At 40.9% G+C, this 25,508-nt stretch overlaps 1 protein-coding gene across 1 annotated transcript; it reads right to left on the bottom strand.

Annotated features, from left to right (window-relative positions):
- Window positions 1-25,207, bottom strand: RSPH3 (radial spoke head 3; the record flags this gene model as incomplete). The annotated part of the gene is made up of 10 exons (XM_080805875.1): window positions 1-588; window positions 1,564-1,650; window positions 3,500-3,662; window positions 5,424-5,627; window positions 6,817-6,962; window positions 8,509-8,650; window positions 15,759-15,846; window positions 19,626-20,317; window positions 20,435-20,567; window positions 25,203-25,207. 10 exons carry the CDS (start codon window positions 25,205-25,207, stop codon window positions 332-334), a joined length of 1,917 nt encoding a protein of 638 aa, XP_080662001.1. The 3' UTR covers window positions 1-331.
- Between the last annotated feature and the right edge of the window lie 301 nt (window positions 25,208-25,508).

Raw genomic sequence — 25,508 nt, 5'->3', positions numbered from 1 at the left:
CAGAAAAATAAAGGAAAAATATATTTGTTAGTTCCCTTCATGGTAACAGAAAGCTTGTAATTAGACATGATTCTCATTAGAGTTACAACAACACAGCTTCTAGATATCTACCATTAAATAAATGAATTAAATTTCATTTTTCATTAGTTTTATTATTTCAACATATTTGATTTGCCCAGTCCATAAGACAATGTTGAGTAAATACAACATAATTTCCATAACCTGAGGGGACCTGCGTGTTACCTGATCGCTTGCAATGCTGACTGGGCGCCGAGCGCTGTCCCAGCTCGAAGCGCCCTCCGTGGCAACGGTTCTCTCCGTGAGGTCTTCCTTATTGCTCATCCTCTCCATCTTCCATAAAGTTCCCTTCTTGGGGAGACACGTTCCCCACATACCTTCCGTTGCTTAGTGCTCTTTGCAGGGAGTCTCTGTCTGAGAGGGGCCCCTGTGGCTGTGACATACTTCGTTCAAGGAATTCTCCCATCGCTCCAGGACCACCGAGCCCATCCTCCGCCTTCACATATTGGGGCTGGTCCTCCTTGTGCTCGTACATGGACAGTCTCTTTTCCACCACCTCACGAATCAACACTGGAACGTTACATGTGCAAGAATCAGTGTGACTGTTCCTATTTGAGTAGTTATGAGGCTGACTTACAGAGGAGCGGAAAGCATCCCCCAGACCTCAGCCCTTCCCTGGGTTACTTCTATACAAAGGCACCACACTTTACTTCTATGCCACTTAATGCGCTGAATATGAATTATAGTCAATGCCTGTTGTAACGGAATAGGATTTATACAGTCACGAGAGAAGGTACTGATTCTGATCAAATTACACAAGAACCAAAAATACTATTGAGGGTAAAAATCGGTGCCTTTGTTAATATAATTGAGATAACGAAACTTTAAAAACAAAAACTATAAAATTTAACATCTTTCTTCTATTTATTCTTTCTGTCAAAAAATCTCGGAAATGATTTTTTTAAAAAAGATTATATTTAAGGGGCGCCTGGGTGGTTCAGTGGGTTAAGTCTCTGCCTTCGGCTCAGGTCATGATCTCAGGGTCCTGGGATCGAGCCCCTCATCGGGCTCTCTGCACAGCAGGGAGCCTGCTTCCCCCTCTTTCTCTGCCAGCCTCTCTGCCTACTTGTGATTCTCTCTGTTGAATAAATAAATAAATAAATAAATAAGGATTATATTTAAAGAATATTTTATTTTTTTAAGTAGTCTCTACACCCAATGTGGGGCTTGAACTTATAATCCCAAGATCAAGAGTGACATTCTACCAACTGAGCCGGCCAGGTGCCCCAGAAGTGATTTTTTTTTGTTTTTGTTTTTTGTTTTTTTTTGAGAGAGAGAGAGGAAGCACACATGAGTGCAAGGATGGAGGGGGAGAGGGAGAGAGAATCTTAAGAAGGCTCTATGACCAGCACACAGCCTGACACACGCTCCACCTCATGACCCTGGGATCCTGACCTGAGCTGGAATCAAGAGTCAGATGCTTAACTGATTGAGCCACCCAAAGCACCCCCAGAAGTGACTTTTAAGTAAAATAAAAGAGCTTACTGTCAAGCACTGTTCTTCCCACCATACTGTATTCCATGGTTTTCTCAACTTCATTCATTAGCCATGGAAGGAATCCCATCTCAATATCTGTAATAAAAAAAGGTTAATTTTGTTATAATGAAATTCAATCACTATACTGATCTTTATGAATTATTATAGATAGGAAGAATCTGTGCTTTCTCCCTAATTGTTGAAGATTCATCAACACTGTTTCCTTAATACAAAATGTCAAACAGACTTACACAACATTACTTTTGCCACATTCTCTAAGCATGTTGTGGTCTGTTTCCTTTCTATTACAGTAAAAAGAGTATTATCAAAACTATGAGGTATTCCTTGGTGTCCGGGCCTTTGGAGCTAACTGCACAGGTGCAGTCTGACTTGGTGAAGGAGGGAGGGTAGGGGGTTGGGGACTAGGGAGGAAGATGTGGGTCTGGGAGCAGAACTCCGATTCAAATGTGATACAAATCTGGGATTGAACCGTGCTGATAAAGAGAAGCCTGAAGCCTGGGGCCTGGGACAAGCTCTCCAAGCGTCAGGGGACAAGGGTCAGAGAGTATCTGAGAAGAAGGCCATCTAGAAATGGGTCAGAAACTAGGTACTTCCATTAGTGATAAAGTTGTTCAAACTGAAATGGAAATCTACTCTACTGTGTGAGCCTTTAAAAAATATGATCCGTTACTATACACACTTTAATGTTTCAAAATGGGTTTTGGCGGGGGGGGGGGGGGGATGGCATCCGTTAGTTTTCAATGGGATGACAATAGAGAGTGTAATAGGGTATTACATTCACTACTAGAAATAATTTTTAAGCTTCTAAATGACCTGTAATTGACTTTTCCAGCAATTCCTGAGAGGAAAAAAAAGTTATCAGCCTCTGTGACTACCAGCAGAGGTCTAGTTAAACCCTGGGGGGTTGGCAGGGCAGCATGGAAGGAGCAATGGGTCTGGGGTCAGAGTCCGAAGCTGAATGGCTGCTTGGGAGAAGGCATTTCACTTCCCTGAGCTTCAGTTTCTACTTCCGAAAAATGGGAATTAGTTTGCCCTATCTACCCCCGCCCCCCCATCAGGGCTCCTGGGAGGGTCAAATGGAAAATACTACATAAATGGCAAAGTACGATATAAATGTAAACCAGTGGTTGTGTGTAATCTGACCTCTCTCTATGTATGTGTACTGAATTGAGTATGTATTCAGTGAAGATTAACATTACTAACCTCTGCTCCACAATACTATTAGCCTTTTGAAATAGGACCTTTATACAAAAGCAACGTGCATTTAAGTGCTTTTGAACCTGAGGAAGGAGGGTGAGGTTCCTTTGGCCAGGTTAGCTGAGGGGTGGGTCTTGGCGGGGGCTCACAGAGAGCTGACAGGTGTGAGTTCTCTAAAGGTAGAGACCAGGTCTCCTCATTTTTATCTCCCACACCTAATTCAGTTCCCAGGGTGGTGGAAACACCTAATTAAATGAATACACAACTTTCATTGCTGCCCCCAAAGGGTTTTTGAGTGGAATAGGAAGTCGGCTGAGAAAAAGTTAACAACTACTTATGCACATATTTTATACATATTATGTTCCATACATATTATGATATTTAGCTCCTAAATAATCCTCATTTCACCCATGAGGAAACTGAAGGTCATATAGCTGATTGATGGTGAAACTGGGAACCAAACTCATTTTTGACATCAAGCCTGTATTTCTGCCTACTACCCAATGTTGCTTCTTAGTAAAGACAGACTGACACCCTAAAATCATGAGCTTTATAGTATACCCTTCAATAATAACAGTACTTCCTTAAAACAACTATAATTGACTTTAAAAATTTTGTTTTATAAAGATAGATTCCAATTCAACATAAACATGGGCATGGGATCACTTGGAAGCATTAGGAGGATGTGTGTTGTAGCAGTGATCCTACAACACCTCTGTGAACCGACCTCTTTCAATGGGATCGTAGAAGTAGCCACCGTCCCTGAGACTGTCAAACACCGACGGGAGGAGGTCCGCCAGATAGCGCTGCGCGAACACTCGGGCGGCCACTTTCTGCGAGGTCTCGTTGTGCTTGTAGACCACTTCCCACTGCTGCTGCTTACGCCGCTCCTGCGCACAGAAAACACCGCCGCGCACGGTTACTTAGCCGTCAGGTGCTCCCCAAACACCGAATCTAGCGGGCGGAAAAATCTGGACACGTATTTGTATCAAAAATGGACAGCAAGGAATCAGAATGATTCCTAATTTTCTTTCAAGATTTTAATGAATTTCAACAGCTACTGGGTATTGATTTCCAAAAAAGAGTTGGAGCTTAAGGGAAGACTCATCTCCTGATCCACTTTTAAGTAAAATCACTTGAAGATGAACATGTTTGAACATATTATATGGATAATATCAAAGAATAATAGTTATATGTATTTGTGATTTGTATTACCATAGACTAGTATCAATACAAAAGTTACAGTGGCTCAGACATCTTCAGTTAAAGAACTTGGATCCGTGAGTTGTCTCATTTGTGAGCTTCTCCGAATTCATAGAGCTCTGAAAATTATAAACCTCCCTTTTGTTGTTGCTTCTTATAGACCAGAGGATATCTAAAAAGCTAACGAACCCTCTCCTCTACTCCCATGTGGAAGTGGGAGCATTAATATAGTTTCTTACAAAGTCTATTTTCAGAGTTTAAGCAAATATAAGTCTAGATGATTTTATTCATTATTTTCATAGTATATTTCCTAATAGTAAATAAATAAGTACATTTCCTTTGATAAGGATTTCCCTGATTATTTCAACAAAGCTAATTTTGCCACCGTTCATTTCCCATTTGTAAACAAATAGTCTTGCATTTGCATAATCTCTACCATAAGCGCTATGCCCTTGACACAATTAATTATTCATTATGGAGAAAAACGGAAAGTCCATTTAATTAGGTATTGAGTAGAATATCCCAACAACTAAGCTATTCTGTGCAGTAAACTAGACTCTGGGGAATTATAGGCACTCCTATATACTTTATCTATTCAGTGTCCAACAGAGGGCAACAATTATTGCCGGACCCAGAAAGACTCTCAAAGATCACTGAGTCTAGTGTTTCCTGACTGAAGGTAATTGGTATACTTTACTTATTTATGTTTTATTTTTACTTTTTAAAAAGATTTTATTTATTCATTGGACAGAGAGAAAGAGAGAGCGAGAGCAGGAACACAAGCAGGGGGAGAGGTAGAGGGAGAAGCAGGCTCCCCACTGAGCAGGAAGCCCAATGCGGGTTCCATCCCAGGATCCTGGGATCATGACCTGAGCCGAAGGCAGAGGCTTAACTGACTGAGCCACCCAGGCACGCCTACTGGCACATTTTAAAAGCTAGATTCTAAAACTTTTCTTACTCAAAGTTCTATAAACCTACAATAAAATACTCTATAAAGAAGCTCTGGAGAATCTCTGGGGTACAGGAAAGGGCCTGGCCCCTGAGGAAAAGATCCAGAATTCTTTCCAGATCCCCTGCTTCTTGACACCATCTACCCTGATTATACTCTACTTTTCCCTTCCATTTTTGGTCACTGATGTATGGTAAACCAATATATTTCCTTCGCTAGAAATCCTGATATCTAAGAGTGCCTTTCAGCTGGGCCATATGTAATTTATTACATTTAGAAACTTTTGGAAACTCTATTTAGATACATTTATATAAGCTGGTATTTAAAGAATGTGATTCTGTGCATGAAAGACCTGTGATCCACAAAGGAGGAGATCATTGAGCAACAAACCTTTTCCCGACGTCTTTGCAAAGATTTTTAGCTCTATGACATACCACGTGATTCAGAACATAATCTGTTAAATAGCCAAAGACTAAGAAAGAAAACTAGAATTCTATACCTTTTCTTCTCTGTGTCGTCTCTCCTGCTCTTCAAGTCGCTGAACTTCGGCTAGTTCAACACTGCGTAGCTCTTCGTATGCGCGCTGACTGGCCCGCAGGTTAGCCAACTCTTCTTCTTCCATTACTTCCAGAAGAGACTGCTCAATGGTCTTTCCCACCAGAACTTCTAACATTGGTTTTACTTCAAGATCAAAGTCAAAGAGCTTAAACACACAAGACAAAGCAAGTTTAAAAAAAATTTTTGTTTGTTTTTGTTAAAGATTTTTTATTTATTTATTTGACAGAGAGAGATCACAAGCAGGCAGAGAGGCAGGCAGAGAGAGAGAGGGAAGCAGGCTCCCTGCTGAGCAGAGAGCCCGATGCGGGACTCGATCCCAGGACCCTGAGATCATGACCTGAGCCGAAGGCAGCGGCTTAACCCACTGAGCCACCCAGGTGCCCCTAAAAAAATTTTTTTAAAGCAAGTTTAAAATTTTAATCATGAGCCAAATGCTCAAAGAAAAAATATCCAGAAAAGAGGTAATGACAGGGTTCTATTTATTGAGGATCTTCTGTGTGCCGGACACTGTGATGGTGACTGACTTATGGTTTCCAAAACTCACCATGGCCTGCAGGGCACACAGAATAGCCGTCAAAAATTATAAAAAGACTTATGTACTCATCAAAATGAACCCTGGTATTCAACAATTTTAAGATCAAACTCTACAACCCAAAAGAAATACCCTTATATTTCTTAATTTTTGCCCTATTAGATTTTCACTAACAGTTTGAAGAACCAAGGAACTAAGGAACAAGAATAATGGGCATTTTAGTGATTCTTCTCTGTAATGTAGAGGGAAATATACCCTTCTATGTAGTTTGTGAAGACTTACTTTATTTCCCAACTTCAGTGGCAATTCCTTCAAGTAAGTCTTAAATCTCACTTAAGTCATTATGTGCATAAGCATTGCACTCTCTTTAATTTAATAAACTAGTCTTTTGTGCGTTCTACATTGATATGAAAATGCAAACATTTTAGGATTTTTTTCCTAACATAGAATATCTTCATGAAAACTATATAATTTAAAAGCAACTAATAGGGAACCTCTTATACCAGAGATAGTAGTTTTCTTTATTTGGTACAGATTTACCTTGTATCCCTATATTAAGTATGCAAACACAAAAATCAAGGTGCAGATATTCTAAAAATATTTCTAATGCTTTTTATTGCTGATCAGCGAAGAGGGTAAATCAGAACACTGTAGTTCAGAATAAAACTATTATAGGTACATTTGGAAAGAAATACAGTAGGTAGCATCTTTCCGACTATGAAGTGGTTTGTAAGCTTTTAACTAAACCTAACTTTACCTATTTCTACAGAAGATGGAGGGAAGTCCAAATAATGTACTATACCTCTCCTTCCAGTATTTGGGTGGCCACATCTTTGCCAGTTTTGGCAGGAATAAAGAGTGGTGTTGGCGGTCTGTCCAAAAATGCATCTGTTTGGCATTCCACATCAACTTCTATTATGCGGTCAGCAATTTCTTCAAGGTATATTTCTAAGAGAATACCGTATACACTGAGTTTGAAATTCTGTTCTACTTCAAGTATATATGTGTATTGAAACTTTAGCTCCTTCCAAACAGAATTAAATGGATCAGAAAAGAAGTGCTCAAGTATGGGATTAAATTCACACCTTGTCCTAAGCAGTTTTATGTATCTGGAAGAACACAGAGCCAGTCAGGTTAGGGCATTTATGGAACACTGAGAAAGCACTGAGCTTTGTACTTGAAAATGGAACTAAAGAAGAACATGAAGCTTAGGTGAATGTAAGATGCAAAGTATGGCTACAGACAGAGAGTTAATGATCCATCTATATAACAGAGTCCTAAGACAGTAAACGTATAAGGATTTCAAAATTCCTGGATATTTTAAAACTTGGGCACCATGTTACTTGATGTTCCCTCTAGGCTATATAGATCATAAACAGACACACGAAAACAAATTTCACCTTAGGAATAATTTATCTGAGGCAAGGGCAGTGTGGTATCATGCAAAGAACATGCGAACTGGAGTCAGATGTTGAACACAGGACCTAGTCAAGTCACATCTTAGAGCCCGAGTTTCTTTATCCGTAAAAGGGATCATAATTATTCATCACAAGGAGTTTTTAATAATAAAGGAGATGCATAGGTAGAGGACTGGAATGGTCTCAGATATAGGAAAACTTAATACAAAGCGGCTGCTACTGTATCACTTAATATTTTGATGTACAAAGAAACACTAAAATTTAGCTCTTGTAGAATTACAGCTATATTGGCTAATTACAGACATATACGCATTCTAGACTTGGCCTGAAGGTAGGGGGAAAAGACCTGGAATGGTTCGCTTCCTTTTGTCCTAACTACCCAGCAATAACTGGTAAAGCCACTCATTATCTTGGCAAGATGCAAGGTGAATCCTGAGTAGTTACATCAGTCTAAGGAAAACACCACGTGTTGTCTGATTATCAAGATCCTGACGCCACCACCACTCAGCCCTAGAGGTCCAGGTAATCCTCCCTAGCTGAGAACAGCCAGATGAGTAGGAAAGCCTGGCACTGGCCCAGCAGAGCCCATGTAGCCTTGGGGAATGTGCGCAGTGAAAGGAGAATAAAAGGACAGAACAGAAGAGGCTATGGGGAGAGAGGGGGAGGACTCAGATCTGGTTGAGTTCATGCCTCTCAAGAGACAAATAAAATGTCAAAGTAGAACTTCATTGCTCTCTTCTCCTGTAGGTCCAGCAGTGATTCATGTTGGGATATAAAAGAAAAAGAGAAATCATCCCCGGTGGAGAGAAAAGAATGTGAAAAGAGCTAAGAGAGAATTAATTTGGTCATAAATTTTTTTAACCTTATCGCATACTTCCAGCTATACCCAATATAATAATAAAATACAGTCTATGAATTTGTTTAATGAATGTGCTCTTCCTACCATGTGACTGGGGCAGTACTGAATAGATTAATGGATATGTAAGTAATATAAACGCCAAAAAAAAAAAAAAAAGAATTGACTTAGAAAATTGAGCAAACCCAGAAGCCACGATGCCAGTGCCATGGTCACATACCTGTTTGCACATCCACGTGCTTTCTGCCTTCCACGGGTTCGGGGGTTCGTGGTCTGAGCTGTTCTTGGGCTCGTTTTCTGGCAAGAGCCCTCCTCTTCGCCTGCTGCTGTCTCTGAATCTCTAGAGGATCAGGCTGCCCAGGCTGAGTGACAGAAAAGGCGTCTAAAATTTAGAAGGTATTTCTCAAAGCATATAGAACTGCCATTCCAGAAGTGATTCTTGGATAGCATAAGAGCATCCGTCATACAATTCCTCCTGATTATCAGTGACTTCATGATGAAAATTGTTTGAACTTTGTCAGGTAATTATAAAGTTATCTGTAAGTAACTTCAAAGTGTGACTGTTGACTGGAATAAACAGCTGCAGAATCCCATCTAATAAATTGTTTTTCCTTATTCAAGCATTTTTACCATGAATTCCTTGGATGCCTCGTAACCAAGTATACTGTAGAATTACTCAATTACAATACATTTTAATGTGTAGTTAAGGAATTGAAAAGCACTAGGATCTAAAAAATAAATCTGAATTTCACATAGATAAAATTCCTGAAAAAATATGTAAGGTCACAAAGGAAATATTCTCAGTCCAAACAAAGCCTGTCCCAGTCTACAAAACAATAGCTGATTGTGGGTTAAAAAACGCAATTATTTACAGTAGAGTTCTGCAATATTTAGAGGTCCTTGATTTCATATCTGTATCTCATTCTGTGGTCATTTCCTATAGCTAACCTGTCTTATCTCAAGGTATATATGAAAAGAGTGGGGAAATTTGAAAGACTTTGTGTGAAAGAAATTTTAATATTTAAAATTAGAATTGCAAAAACATCTTAATTGAAATAACAATCTGGTAACATTAAAATTTATTAAAAATATGCCATATTCCCATTTCCCTAATACAGTGGCCATTGTCATTTAAATGCATACAGTTTTTTTCTGGTTGTGATGATATCATAGATTTATTATTTTTTTTTTTTTTTTGAGAGAGGGCGAGAGAGAGCACATGAGTGGGGTGGGGGGGGGGAGCAGGAGAGAGAGAGAGAATCTCAAGCAGACTCCCTGTTGAGTGTGGAATCCCTGCTAGTTTCTATTTGCTAGCATTTTGTTGAGGATTTTTGCATTGACATTCATGATAGCTATTGGTCTATAGGTGTCTTTGTCCGATTTGGTTATCAGGGTAATACTGATTCCCTGAAGTTTTCCTTCTTCTTTTATTTTCTGGAAGAGATTGTGTAAAATTATGTAAATTGTATAAAATCAATGAGAATTTTTAAAAAAATGCTTGGTAGAATTTTCCAGTGCAACTATCTGGGCCTGGATATTTCTTTTTTGAAAGCTTTTAAATTAGAAATTCAATTTCTTTAATAGTTATTAGACAATTCAGAATATCTATTTCATTTTAGGTGAATTTTGATAGTTTATAGTTTGAAGAATTAGCCCATTTCATTTAGTTTGTTGAATTTACATGTATAGATTTATTTGTAGTATTCTATCATGATCCTTTTACTCTTTTACTAGATGCAGAATCTTAGTTATATTCCTGATACTTGCTTATTTTTTTCCTCCTCTTCTACTTCCTTTCTTTTCTTTTTAAAAGATTTTATTTGACGGGGAGAGAGAGAGAGCACGCACGAGTGGTGGTAGGGGGTGGATAGGGAGGGGTAGAGGGAGAAGCTGACTCCAAGCCAAGCAGGGAGCTAGACACCGGGCTTGATCCTAGGACCCTAGGATCATAGCCTGACTGAAGACAGACGCTTAACCTACTGAGCCGCCCAGGCACCCCTCTTTTACCTTTTTTGTTAGTTTTGCTAGAGGCTTATCAATTTTACTGATCTTTTCAAAGATAAGAAATTTAATCTCTTCATGGTTGCAGGATCCATGGTTATGTCCCCTGATAGTCATTCTGGTATTTGCTATTTGTGTCTTCTTTCTCATTTTTAATTTGGTAGTTTTGCTAGAGGTTTATCAATTTTATTGATTTTATTCAGAGAACCAGCTTTTGGGTCCATTGATTTTCTCTGCTGTTTTTGTATACTTTTAAAAAAGATTTATTTATTTGAGAGAGAGTGTGTGTGCATGCAAGTGCACGCACATGGGGGAGGTGGATGGGGGCGGGGAGAATCTTCAAGCAGACCCTCTGCTAAGTGTGGAGCCTGAAGTGGGGCCCAATCTCAGGACCCATGAGATCATGACCTGAGCCAAAACTAAGAGTTCTACACTTAACCAAATGAGCCACCCAGGTGTCTCAACTTTTTTTTTTTTTTGAGAGAGAGACTGAGTGCATGTAAATGGGTGTAGGAGGGGAGAGAGAGAGAGAGAAAGAGAATCTTAATCAGGCTTCACATCCAGCACCGAGCCTGACTTGGGGCTCCATCTCACCACCCTGGGATTATGACCTAAGTTGAAATCAAGAGTCCCAAGCTTAGCCAACGGAGCCACCCAGGGGCCCCTATTGTTTTTGTTTTCAATGTCAGTGATTTCTGCTTTTATCTTTATTACTTTCTTCCTTCTGCTTGCTTTGGGTTTATTTTTATCATCTTTTCCCCATTTATTGAGGTAGGAGGTTAGATTATTGATTTGAAGTCTTTCCTTTTTAGTTTTTTCCATTTCAGCACTGTTTTGGCATGAAACACAAATTTGGATTTGTTGTATCTTCATTTAGTCCTGAGTAGTCTTTCAAAATTCCCTTTAGTATTTCCTCTATGGATTATTTGGAAACATGCTGCTTAATTTTCAAGTGTTTGAAGATTTTCCTGTTATAATCTATTATTGATTTCTAGTTTGAAATTTTGAAAGAGACATTATTCCATTATGATATGATTTCAAATATCCTAAATATCTTGAGATTTGTTTTGTAACCCAGGATATGTTCTATCTTGGTCAATATTCCACAGGTGCCTCAAAACTGTATGAATTCTGGGGTGCCTGGGTGGTGCAGTCAGTTAACCATCTGACTCTTGGTTTAGTTCGGGTCATGATCTCAGGATCATAAGATCAAGCCCACCACTGGGCTCCGTGCTCAGTGCAGAATCTGCTTGAGGTTGTCTCTCCTTCTGTACCCCTCTGCCCCCACTCATGCTCTCTAAAATAAATAAATCTTAAACTCTGTTGTTGTCAGGTGAAAGTATTGTATAAATGTAAATTACAACCTATTGGTTGGTGTTGTGTAGTTCTTCTATATTTTTGCTGATTTTCTGATAGATGGATATTGAAGTCCCGAACTAAAATTATGGATTTGTCTATTTCTCCTTCCAGTTTTAGCTTCATGTATTTTGAAACTCTGTTGTTTGGTGCATATATAGTTAAGACTGCTCTATCTTCTTGGTATACTGTGACCTTTTTACCATTTTGTATTGTCCTTCTTTGTCCCTGGTAATATTGTTTTCCTTAGGTCTACTTTATCTGTTATTTAGAGAGCCACAACTACTTCTTAAATATTAATGTTTATCCTTTCCCGTCCTTTTACTTTTGACCTACCTACATCACTGTAATTGAAATGAGTTTCTTGTAGACAGAACACAATTGGGTCATGGTTGGGTTTTTTTGTTGCTGTTTTTGTTTTTGTTTTTTTACCTACTCTGCCTATCTATCTCTTAATTGGCTTGTTTAGACCATTTACATTTAAAGCAACTATTACATTAAAGCAAACTATTACATTTAAAGCAACTATTACAACTATTACGTTACATTCAAGGCAGCTATTGCCATGTTAGGGTTGTCTTTTTACTTTTTGATTTCTGTTTGTTCTAATTTTTGTTTTCTTTTTCTTTCCTTCCTGTGAATTAGTTGGAACATTTCTTAGAATTCTTTTATCTGTAATAGTTTTCACTATAACTCTATGCATAGTTTTTTAAAAAATAGTTGCTCCAGGTTTCACAGTATACTATGTACCTTACCACAGTCAACATTTAATATCAACATTTTACCACTTTAAGTGGAAGGCAGAAACTTGCTTTTAAAATACAATCAAAGTCTAATCATCTTAAGTATTTTACCTACATATATTAAGCACCACATCACATGATGTTGTAGTTTTGCTTCAACCATCAAACACAATTTTTAACACCCAGAAGACAGTTTATTGTATTTACCCCTATTTTCACCTATTCCACTGTTTTATCTTCCTTTCTGAAGTCCCAAGCCGCCTTCTGTTATCATTTCCTTTCTACTTGGAGAGATTCTTTAGCTCTTCTCTAAGGGTAAGTCAGCTGGTGACAAATCCTCTAGGTTTCCTTCATCTGAGAGCAACTTGATTTCCTCTTTATTCCTGAAGAATGTTTTCACTGGATTAGAATTAGAGCTTGATAGCCCTTTTCTTCTGGACTTGAAAAATACTGAGCCACTTTTTCTGGCCTCCATTGTTTCAAATGAAGAACCACTGTTAGTCAAATAATTGTTCCACTTCTGGCAACGTGTCATGTGTTTATAGCTGCTTTCAAGATTTTTTAATTTTAGTTTTGAAATTTGATTTTGATGTGTCTTGGTGTGAATTTCTTTAGGTTTTCCCTGCTTGGGGAAATGTACGTTTTTAGATATGTACGTTTTTGCCTTTTGCCAAATTTGTGGAATTTTCAAACACTAGTTCTTCAAATATTTTTTCAGTCCCATGCCTTTTCTCCTCTCCAAGGCTCAGAAAACATGAATGTTAGACATTTTGTTATTGCTCCTCAGCTGTGAAGCTATTTTTACTTTTTATTATTATTATTATTTTGTGGCCTGTTTTCTAATTGTCATTCAAAATGGGTAATTTCCATTGATTTGGCTTTGAATTCACTGATTTTTCCCTATGTGATTTCTGATGAGTCATGTGACTTTTTACATATTTTCGATTTGGTTCATTTTTTTAAAAAGATATCTATTTATTTGAGAGATAGAGAGGAGCAGGGAGAGGGACAGGAGGGGAAGGGAGAAGCAGATTCCCCGCTGAGCAGGGGGCCTGGTGTGGTACTCCATCCCAGGACTCTGGGATCATGACCTGAGCTGAAGGCAGATGGTTAACTAACTAAGCCACCCAGGCACCCCCATTTGGCTCATTTGTATGACTTTTATTTCTTCGCTAATATTTTCTGTTTTTTCATTTAAGAACGTTCATAATTATTCACTTTTGATTGAAGCATTTTTTTATGATTACTGCTTTAAAATCCTTGTCAGGTAATTCCTACATCTGAGTCATGTTGGTGTTGTCATCTCTTGACTGATTTTCCTCATTTGGGTTGTGACTGCTCTGGTTCTTGGTATGATGAGTGATTTTTTTTTTTTTTTTTTTTGGTATCCTGGAAATTTTGGGTGTTAGAATGTGAAACTCTGGATCTTAATCTTTTTTTTAAGCAGGAAGTCATCCCTTTTTGTTGTGGCATGCAGGCATGGGTGGAGATAGCAATTCAGCATCCTGCTAGGCCCCATATGAAAGCTGAGGATCAATTTGTATCAATCACCTTATTGGTGCCTGGTGGGGGTAGTATTTCAGCTCCCTGCTGTGACCCACTCACACGAGTATTGGGGTATAGAGGAGTGGAGCTCTAACACTGCTTTATCTCATTTGTTTCTCTTGCTGCCAGATAGGATTGAAAATTCAGCTGCCTCCTAGCTCTGTTGCCATCACCCCAGGAAAAGCAGGGTACCAACTTATACCATCTCTGGCCATCTCACTGCCCCTGGGTGAGAATGGAAGGTAAGCTTCCTGCTCAACCCTTGTTGATACCACCTCAGCGAGTGACTCAGAGCACCGCTTAGTACTGCACTGTTGCTGCCAGTGTGGGGATGGAAGTCCAGCTACGTCTTGCTGACTCCACTAGGAGGGACAGGACAGTTTTTCCATTGGGGTTTGGCTGGAGGAAGGATAGTAAAAAGGTTTCTGTTCTGCTAGGTTACCCTTTTGCAGTCTTTCAGATAAAGGGAGCAGGCTTGTGCCTGTTGGTTGTGCTGGGTTGCAAGCTTCTCCAGTGTTCTGAATGGGATTTAAGAAGATTTAGGGAACTCATCACTATGTCACTCAAATCCTGAAGTCCCTAGCCAGTCCATTTCCTTCTTTCCACTTCCAGAATCTTCTAGTGTTTGCTTGTGCTATTGGCAAATTCCTGCTTGTCTGGACTGGAAGTCTCAGTATAGAGTTTTTAGGTAAGTTGTTGAATAATTAACTGAAGAACTAAAAAAAAAAAAAAAATCAAGTCATCATAATATTAATTTTAAAAAACTAAAAAAAAAGGTGATTCTCTTTTTTAGTTTAGTTTTAGATGTGCCAGTGTTTATTGCTATTGCCACAAGATGCCAAATCACATCTATATCGCATGTTTGAGCTGTTGTTTTCAAATGTTGGTCCCTGAACTGGCTGTACTGACTGCCTAGAGAAGTTAATTAATGATGCACATATCTGTGTCCAACCCTTGAAGGTTCTAAATGCAGCAGATCCAGGGTATGGCCGAAACATACAATATATTTAGTGAGTTTCCTTGATGGCTTTGATGTACATGCTTCAGAATGTCTAATATTCCAAATATCACCATGTGGTGGTGGGCATGTATATATCACACAGTGTTTACAGATTAACTATATTTCATCATCACTCTTAATCATCAAGCCACATCCTAATCATCTCTGTATCCTAGGTACTCAGTACAGGACCTAAAACCCAATAAATATTTGTTGAGAATTAAAGAAAAGAATTTTGGATTAAATAATGAGAAGAGTATTATAGTATGAAGTAATTAAAACAAACCTAAATATGTTATACCAGTGCTACTCAAAGTGTTATCTGTGAACTGTTTGAACTGGTCTGTAAAAATTTAATTATAGAAATTGAGAGTAGAAGTGTGTAAGCTTTTAGAGCAGTTTTACAAAGTGCTGTTAATCTAGCAAAATATTGGAGTTTTTGTGTTTTTTAAATTATTGTTTTTAATTGTGGTAAAGGCCATTTTGAAGTGTAGAATCTAGTGGCATTAAGTACATTCACACTGTTGTACAACCATTACCACTATCCATCTCCAGACTCTTCATTTTGCAAAACTGAACCTCTGTACCCATTAAACACTAACTCCCTAATCCCCTACTTCCTTAATCCCCGGCACCCACCATCAGCCTTGTATTTCGCATGTCTTTTTTTTTTTTTAATTAGATTTAATTTTTCTAGTAATCTATCAGTATTTTATTTTATAACTGTTTTAGTCTGCAGCAAATTAGAAATGAAAACAAACAAACTGGTCGCTCAGCACAAGTACTTTGAAAAGCTGTGTGTTAGAATATTCAAATTATACTTACCAGTGGTCCCATCTGTAGAGCATAAGTGTTGCCTCGGATCACCCTTCTGTCATACATTATGTTTCCGTAATGCATAGGTTCTTCAGCTCTGTAAAATAGCAAATTCTAAATAACTATTGTAATAGTGTTGGTCTGTGCAATTAACTCATTTTTAATTGAATTTAGACTAAGATACAAATGTTATGAAAACAGATTTTTGTTTGGGCACAGTCCATGACAAATTACTACCATTTATGGAATGTTTATTATATGCCAGACCCTTCACATATTTTATTTATTGCTCACAATAAGCTTCAAGTTGGGAACCCTCATTCCCATCTGACAGAAGAGGAAGGAGATTCAGAAAGGAATGTGCCCAAGGTTACCTAGCTAGTAAGTGGCAGAGCAGGACTTAGGGCTGTAAATCTGTTAGACTACTTGACAAATGTGAAAATGGACGGTTGGAAAGGGGCCTGCCTTAAAGTACTGACAGTAATTGGATTCAAGGATTGAAAAGATTCACAGAATCAGGCTTACAAAATAAATAAGTCAAATTTCTTGTTGTTTCTTTAAGCTCAGAGATATATTGTTAAAATGATATTGTTTTAAATTTTAATAGAATTTTGCTTTGGGGGATCAGAATACCAGTAGTGAAAAACCATACTGTTGATGTTTTCATTCAAAGTTCTTTAAATGATATCTGAAGTATGGCTATGAAACCAAATATTGACCCATACCAATAACAGTACTCTACTAGAAATGATTTTGAGAGGGGTCGTAAATTGCTTTTTTTATCATATATTAAAACCACTGTTGGATAACCTGACTTCATATTACTTAAAAACCAGGCATGTAACACTGCTCATCTTACTTGCTCTCTGGGCAGGGTTCAGCTCAGCTGGTCACTCCTTTGCCGAAGCACTCTTTTTTCTAGTTGCTGTGATACCAGGATAGTCTTCGGATTGTTTTTCTAGGACTTCTCTTTCCCAGCCTGTGTTTGCTGGCTCCTCCCTATCTCAGGGCTAGGCCTTCTCTTGCCCTTCACTGAACTCATCCATTCTCAGGGCTTTCCTCATAATCCATATACCTAAAACTCCCAATTTTATATTACCTTTAACTCAGAACTCTCCTCTGAGCTCCAGGAGTATATATCCAATTGATATGCTCAGTGACCTCTCACTGAGATGTCTCGAAAGCAACCTCAAGATTGAACTAATTTCCCACTCCAACTTCTTAGGTCTTTAGTGTTCCCTGCTTCTAACTGGTACCATTAACCACCCAACTGGCTTAATCTAGAAGTCTGGGATTCATCCATAATTCCTCTCTCCTCCTCACTGTCTGTATCCAGCAAGTCTTATTGATTCTACTGACCAAATCTTTTTTGTATCTCTCCATCGCTTATTGCCACTGCTATATTTTACCTGGACTACTGCAAGAGTCTCTTAGTCTTAACTGTTGGGAACAATCTTTTTCTCAGAATCTGTCCTATACATTGTACCCAGTGATTTTTTAAAATAGAAAAAAATCTAAAGGATGCTTACTTGGTTAAAACTCCCTAGTGCTAATTAACATAATAATGAGGAAAATTTTTGTTTTGATTTCACACTATCAAAAGCCAAAAAGAAAAAAATCCATAAAACCTATTGCTGGTGAGGATGTAAGGAAAAATATATTTAAACATTACTAAAGAAAAGGCATATTGTTGCATCTGTTCATGTTAAAAATATACATGACCTAACAACCCCATTTCAGGAATCTATTTCATAGAAATAAAAAGGCCAGCACATAAAGTTGTTTATTGAAAACTTCCTCTTTGTGGCAAAAATTTGAATCAAACTGAATACCTAATCAAAAATCGAAAATTTTAAGAATGCATAGTACATTTATACCCCAGGGGATATCATGCTATTAAAAAATAATTGGAGGGATTTCTACAAAGAATTAAGTGAGATTCTACAAAGAATTAAGTGAGGAAAGGAAGATGTTGAGAATTGTGTATAATGTTAGCATTGCTGTGAGGTAGACAAAACCCATGTGTACTTGTATGTATATATTTATATATTTGTACATAAAATGTGAGTGTGGAGAAAAGTCCAGAAACATTCATGTAAGGGCATTAACATGGTTTACCTTGGGGGCAGGAGGGAAAGAACAAGTTTACAAGGGAAGGGGGTTGGGCATTAAGAATGTACCCAAGCATGAACCACAGGAGTCTGTTTATATAAAAAGAAATATGTATGTACATGTATATGTAAAGAAATTAGAAAAAAAAGAATTAGAGGTTATAAAAAGGCGGGGAAGCTAATTGCAGATTAATATGTGTAGTATGATTCAATTTTGGAAATAAACCTCCTATATAAATGTATATATGCTCAAGTATGGAGATGTAAAAGAATATAAGATTGTTAAGGGAAGTAAGAATACAGGTGAGTGGGTGATAACTTGCCCTTTTCATCCTTATTTTGTATTTTTCATTTGCTTCACAAGCATGGATTACCTTTTAAATTGAAAATCACCACTAAGGATAATTTTAAACTGAAAAGTCAAATACACACACATACACACATACTCCTTCCAATGGCTTTATCAACAGATTGCTTCAATATAAGCAAGGTCCTGCAACTTGCTTATCAACTAGCTGTAAAAAAATCATTCCTAATGAACCACCATTGATTCTTATTTCATTTATTCGTGTAATTTAATAGTAATGATTTGTTTGCTACTACTTAAAGCCACAAGAAAGTGTTTTTAAATGGAATCCTTTTATAATATAAATAATCCCTCTGCAAATTTAAATTTTGTGGGGCGCCTGGGTATCTCATCTGCCTTGGGCTCAGGTCATGTCCCAGGGTCCTGGGATAGAGCCCCCGCCTCTGGGCTCCCTGCTCAGTGGGGAGCCTGCTTCTCTCTTTCCTCCCTGCTGGTGCTTTCTCTATCTCTGTCGCTATCTCTGTCTATCTCCGTCTCTCTCTCTCTCTCTTAAATAAATACATGAAATCTTTAAAAAAATTTTTTAAATTTTCATTTTGGTTTCTTTAAAGTGACAGGCATTTCTTATTTTAAAAAGTCTTTATTTGCCATAATAAGATAAGATAATTTAGACTCAGTGTTTGAAATACGCATCAAGAGTTACTTGGTTCAATCGTTAATTCAACAATTTGTGTGAGTGCCTCCTATATGTCAGGCACAATCCCAGGTGGACAAAAGACACAAATGTTCCAACTTCCATGGAGTCTGCATTCTTGGGAAGTTCTGGGGGCTCCAAAATTTGAGGCTTATGGAAAGAACTACAAGCTTTAGAAAGGCCCGTAAACATTATCATGGATGATAATGAAGAGGATATTCGAATATTTGCCAATAAATACTTATTGATATAAAAATACAACTAGGGGTTCAGCATGGAAGGATAACCTGACTCCTGACCAAAGACTGGTGTGGAAAGAGCTCGACGTGGCTGTCATTCGGGACGTGCTACCGTGCCTGACACCTGTTCCCGTCTCCCCCTCTGCATAACGGAGTTACTAAAGCAAGGTCACAGCACCGTGGACTACGGAGGAAAATGTACGCGAAGGCCGCTAGTGAGGTGCCCACGACTGGCCAACGGCACTTAGCTGACTCCAATGTTGTGAACCGAGAGTTTTCTGTACACGTTAAATCGATCACGCCAGCAACTCAAGCTCGCTGAAGGTTCAGGAAGGGAGACCGCCCGTGCCCCTTCTCGCTTCATGCCTCCACGCACGGGAGAGTTCTTTAGGGAAGAAATTTTATTTCGGCAGGTGTGGAGAGGGGAGAGCAGCACAGGTAAGTCTGCCAGGGCGAAGGGGCCCGCGTCCCGCGCATCCGGGACGGGGCAGGTGGAGATCCCACAGGGGCTGGTTGCTCACTCACGGCTGCATTATGCTGTCCCGGTAACGGCGGCGCTGGCAGGGCAGGGCCCGGGGCCGGCTGGTGTAGGTGTAGGTGTAGGTGCCCATGGCTGGGGAGGAGCGGTCCGTGAGCCTGGAGGCCACGCCTGCGGCCCGGTCGCTTCGCTTCCCGTGGAGACTGGCTTTCAGGCAGGTGGGCGCTAAGTGGTCGTGGGAGCCGGAGACGTGAGCGTGGTGCCAAGGGCAGGGATTCCGCGACGCAAGGAGAGGCGGCAAGAAGGAAGGCGGGCGGGACGGGAGGTTGCCAGGACAAGAGGTGGGAGCTACACCCGGCTTGTTCCAGGGCACACTGAGCCCGCCGAAGGAGCCCACTTCGGTTGCCCAGCAACCCGGAGTTCCGCCTGGGGGCGGGACCTCCAGGCACTTCCGGCCGGGGGATTTCGCGGGACGGCCAACCCCCCGGGGCACTTCCGGCCCTTGGCTCCGCCCATCGGCGCGTCCCCGGTGTGGACGCCTGCGGTTCAGGAGCGGTCTCCCGAGCGAGTCGGGCTTGGGGACTTCGGGGAACGGGGCGAGCAGCGCGGCGGTCCTCGTTCCCACTTTGAAGTCTGGCTTTGCCGGGCTGGTGTCGGCGCCATTCTTCCAGGGCCACGTGCTCCCGTTCCTTAAGGGGCGCCCTCGGCTGTTTCTGTTCCCGCCGCTGCCGCCGCGCGGCTACCCGGGGCTGGTCAGCTGTGATCGCGCACACGGGGCGCCCGGGCTCCCCGCTCTGTTACGTGCTAGGGCGCGGCGAGGGCTTCTCGGCGTCTCCCAGCACCGTCGCCCCTCCACCTTGGGCTGCGGGCTGCCGCCGCGCTCCGCAGCGGTGTCTGCTTTTTCCCGCGCTCCTTTTCGTCTTACCCGCCCGTTGCTAGCACTCAGCGGATCCTCGGTCGCACGGGCGACAGGGGCGCCCCGCAGACATCTAATGTTGGCAAAGGGGTGGGTGCTTTGTTGAGTCTATTAGGCCTCCTGTATCTTAATCTGTCAGTCCCCAGACTGAAGAACGAGGCGTCCTGGGGTGGGTCTGTGCTTGGAAGTGCAGATGCTTTGGTTTCAATATGAGCAATGTTAATACTAGTTTGTGTCAGTGAAGTGTATATATCCCTGAATGGTCAGTTATTTGCACTTGGATTCACTCCTTCAGCTCCACTAAATGCTGTCTGGTCTTGAACCCAGGTTCTGCAGGGTACCAAGCCCACAGCCTCTGGCAAGTTAACGCTTTTGTGCTTCATTGCCCTGGGGGTAATGGGGGTAATAGAATTTATCTGTTAGGATTTGTCATGAGGATTAAAAGCATTACTAAGTATACTTAGAACTGTGTCTGGTAAATGATGAGCCGTTACATTAAGATCTAGATTCCTCCTGCACTTTGAAGATTAAGATCTAAAGCCAGTGTGTAGGTATGGTATAAATAATCCTAAATAAAGGTGTATGGTGAGTGCTAGAGGTAAACACTGCATGAAACTTTTAGGTTTGATCTCTTAATTTTGAGGTAATTTATGGAAGGGCTGTAGGAGAGAGTGAGATTTTAATTCTGTTTGATGGGTGCTAGTGTTTTGACTGGTGAGAGTCTTGAGGATGTACATTTAGAATGGCTCGATCAAAGGCTCAGAAGCCCAAGGTCCTTGGAGAACTCTTAAGTGAGTGAAAAATACATATGTTAGATAATTATAAGAACTAAGGATAAAACGCAGGCTAGGAGGTGTCAGAGGTGGAGGGGGACCTAGAGATTTTAGATTGGTCAGGAAAGACTTTACTGAGAAGGTGAAATTTGAGTCGAGATGTGAAGGAGATGGAGCGATGAAACTCTCATATTCCAAGAAGCCATCAGTGCAAAGTTCTAAGGCAGGTGCAAACCAGGTGTGTTCTAAGTAAGACTAAGGAGGCTAGAGTGGGTGGAGCAGGGGAAATCATTAGGAGATGAAGTCAGAGGTAATGAATTCAGATTTTGTTGTGCCTTGTTGGTCAGCGTAAAGATGACCTTTTACTCTGAGGTTAGAAACCCCAAAGGTTTTTGAATAGAAGCTTGACATTTATTTATTTATTTATTTCAGAGAGGAAGAAAGAGAGCGAGCGTGCAGGAGCGGGGGGAAGGAGGGCTGGAGGGAGAGAGAGAAGCAGACTGCCCCGCTGAGCCTGGAGCCTGAAGACCTGGGGTTCCATCCCAGGACCCTGAGATCATGACGTGAGCCGAAGGCAGGCACATAACCCGTGAATCACCCAGGTGATTTTTAAAAAAGCATTTCTGTTCTAGTTGCTGGGTTGAGAATAGACTGAAGCAGGGCAAAGCAGGAGCAGGAGACCAAATCGAACCAGTAAGCCTGGCTGAGAAAGTGGTTTGGATCCGGGACCAGGCAATGGAGCGGTCAGAGAGATCCTGAATCTATTTTGAAGGTAGATACAGTTGGATTAGAAATGGAACACCAGAGAAGGAAAGGGGTTAAAGATCACGCTAAAGTTTTTCATAAGATGTTAAACATCGCGTAGAAGGAATTGCGGAGAGGCTCTGGGTGATGTCTCTTTCTGGAGGATTTAATTTTATTCTGGCTGGCAATTAGGGTAGGGGTAGGTGACCTTTCATCAAGGATTCAGGCATTGGGAGGGCTGATTGCTTTCTGGTTTGCCCTGATCCCAGAGCATAAGCCTTTAGGAATCTCAGCAGAAAGCCTGGGATGTTCAACAGGTACCCATCTCTGGGGACCTTGCACTCCAATTTTTGTATTCCCAAGTCCACGAGGTTATTGAAAGGCCTGCTTGCCTTTTGAGCCACTTTGCACTGTCTTGGTTTCTTGATTTCTAGTGTCCTTACAGCTTAGAATTCAACAAACACCTTAAGGGTAAAAGCCAAATTGTCAGGCTTATTTCTCTGTGAACCTGCTTTGTCTGATGTGATGTGAACCTGCTTTGTCTGAGGTCTTGTCCCTTCAATTTCTGTCTGTAGTTCTCAACTGTAATTTTTATCTGCCCAGATCTGAAAGACTCCTGACACTTACCACCACTGCATTCTACTTGTCCATAAATGCCCTGCTCTGAAACTCAGCAAATGCCCCAGGAGAAAAACAAAAACAAAAACAAAAACAGGAGAAGTTATATATTCCTATGTATTTTCTTTCTCCCTGGGATCCCAGTCCCTCATTTCTTCACTGGCTTGCTTATTCTCCTGCCTTCAAAACGTCTCTGTGGTTTTTATTTTTGTTTTTAGTTTTGGTTTCGGCCTTTACAGTTGTTCCTGTAAGAGGGTTGTCTGATTCAAGCTACTGCTTGGTCTTAGATAGAAGCTACACCAAAAATGGCGTTTCCGTTTACTGATAGAGGGAACACTTGAGAGGAGCAGGTTTTAGGGGGAGCATTTTTTGGAGGGAGTTCAGTTCTGGGTGCATTGAGCTTGAAAGACATGTTAGTCATCCAAGTGGAGGTGTTGAGTGGACAGTTTGATATGGGAGTCCGGGGCCTCAGGGGATCGGTCCAGAGTAGAGATCCAGATTTTTGCGTTAATGGCATAAAGATGCTATTTAAAGCCATGAGACTTGGTGAGAATACTAAGGAGTGGAGATAGAAGACAGATGAACACTTGAGCATTGTTAGAGGCTGGAAAGATGAAAAATAACCAACAAAGGATCTTGGCAAAGAATAACCAGAGAGATGGAAGAAATTGCAGAAAGTCTGGTCACTGGGAATCAAGTGATGAAAGTGTTTTGAGGAGAAGGGAGTAAGGATGCCTAATGCCATACGTGAATCAAGCAAGCGGTAAATGTCGGATTAGCAGCGGTAGAAATCACTGTCGATGGAGCAGAGGGTGCCGATAGTGGAGTTAGGGAGGACCAAGTTCAGTTAGAGATTTAGAAGAGATTGGGAGGAGGGAGATTTGTGACTGGGAGGTTTGCTGCAGAGAAAAAGAAAGAAACAGGATGTTAGCCAGAGGGAAACAGCCAAGAGAAGGTTTTATATTTTTTAATGGGAGAGTTGACTGTACATGGGTATGATCTAGGAGTGAGTAGCGAGGGCAGAATGGCTGTTGTAGGGGAGGGAGCCAACAGTTGATGGAGTGATGTAGGCAGGAGGGGATGGGTTCTCATGTACAGTTGGAGAGACTGGTCTTCCCTGGAAGTGTGCACGGTTCATCATAGTAATATGGAAGGTAGACGTGACTGCCGATGCAGGTAGGTAGGTAATAATTTTCTTTCTTTCTTTCTCCCTTCCTTTCTTTCTTTGGCAGAGATCACACATGGGCAGAGAGAGAGAGGAAGAAGCAGGATCCCTGCTGAGCAGAGAGCCTGATGCAGGGCTTGATCCCAGGACCCTGGGATCATGACCTGAGCCGAAGGCAGAGGCTTTAACCCACTGAGCCACCCAGGCACCCCTAGATAATCATTTTCAAGTTCCTTACTAATTAGCAGGTGTTTCTGATACAGCAGGCACTATCCTAAGCACTTAACATACGTGATTTCAGTTAGTTCTTACAGTGACCCCATGAGGTAGGTTCTTAGATCATTTCTACTTAACTTCTAAGGGGACAGAAGCTTAGAGAAGTTAAAGTCACTTACCGAAGTCATACAGCAAATGAGTGACAAAACTGAGACATAAACCCTGATCTGCCTGAGTCCAGAGCCTATGCACTGAAGTATCAGCTTATGCTCATTATCTTCCCATCCCTAAACCTCTCTTGCAATGCTTCTCTCTCTCTCTCCCTCCTTTTCTCTCATTCTCAATATCCCCAGTAATCACCAAGTCCCGCCTGTCTGACCTCCTAAATGTTTCTTGGTTCTGAGACCTCTTCTTTGCATCCCTACCTACTATTCTTACCAGCTTTTGACCTGATGCAGACAGCCCAAGTTGGCTTCTCTGTGCCACCACAGGAGGGTCGAACTGAGATACGGCTCTGATCGTGCTGGGTCTCTCTTCAAACATTTCTGTGACCTCTTCGCCCTGCGAATCCAAGTTCCTTACACGTGCTGTAAGCTCTTCACTACCTGGTACTGCCTCTTTTTCCAGTCTCAGATCTTGCTAGTTTCCCCCTTGTACTTTCTTCCTCCAGAGTAGCTGAACTCGCACAGTAGTCCCACTGGGCAGAGTATTTTGTTTTCTGCCTCTGTGATTTATGCTTTCCCTTTATCCCTTCTTTTTTCTTTCTCTAAAGATTTATTTATTTATTTTAGATTGAGGGAGAGGGAGAGTGAGCACAGGAGAACAGGGGAGAATGGCAAAGGGAGAGAGAACCTAAAGCAGACTCCACGCTGAGCAATGAGCCCGATGTGGGGCTCGATCTTACGACCTAGGTCTCGACTGAGCCAAAACCAGGAGCCAGGTGCTTTAACAGACTGTGCCACCCAGGTGCCCCCCTCCCCTTTATCCCTTCTGGCCGATTTTCTGCTCATCCTTTAAGCCATGGCTCCTGTCATTTTCTCCAGGAACACATTTCTAACACCTTTAACGGGCTCGTGTACTCCTCGATCATATTTCCACCTTTTATTTACCACGTGGCATTTATAATAACTTGCTAACATGTTTGCCTCCACAACTAGGCCACAAGTTTCTTGAGCATAAGAATTGGCCTTACCTCATGGCTTAGTGTCTGGCTTTAGTAGTTTATTGAGTGAACGAATGAATGAATGAATGATTGAATGAATAGCACAGGTTTATCCAAGAAAAGAAGGGGGTCTTCTTTTCCTCTTAGAGTATGAAAATGAGTGAATGGCTATAGTTTCTGAAATATTTCTTTTTTTTTTAAAGGTTTTATTATTTTTAAAATAATCTCTACACCAAGTGTGGGGCTCGAACTCACAACCCTGAGATCAAGAGTCACACGCTCTTCTGACTGAGCCAGCCAGACGCCCCTGCAATATCTCTAAGCACAGGCGAGAGA

This window comes from Martes martes (assembly GCF_963455335.1).
Source record: "Martes martes genome assembly, chromosome: 6".
In the NCBI taxonomy this organism is placed as follows: Eukaryota; Metazoa; Chordata; class Mammalia; order Carnivora; family Mustelidae; genus Martes; species Martes martes.
This window is presented reverse-complemented; position numbering and strand designations above follow the sequence as displayed.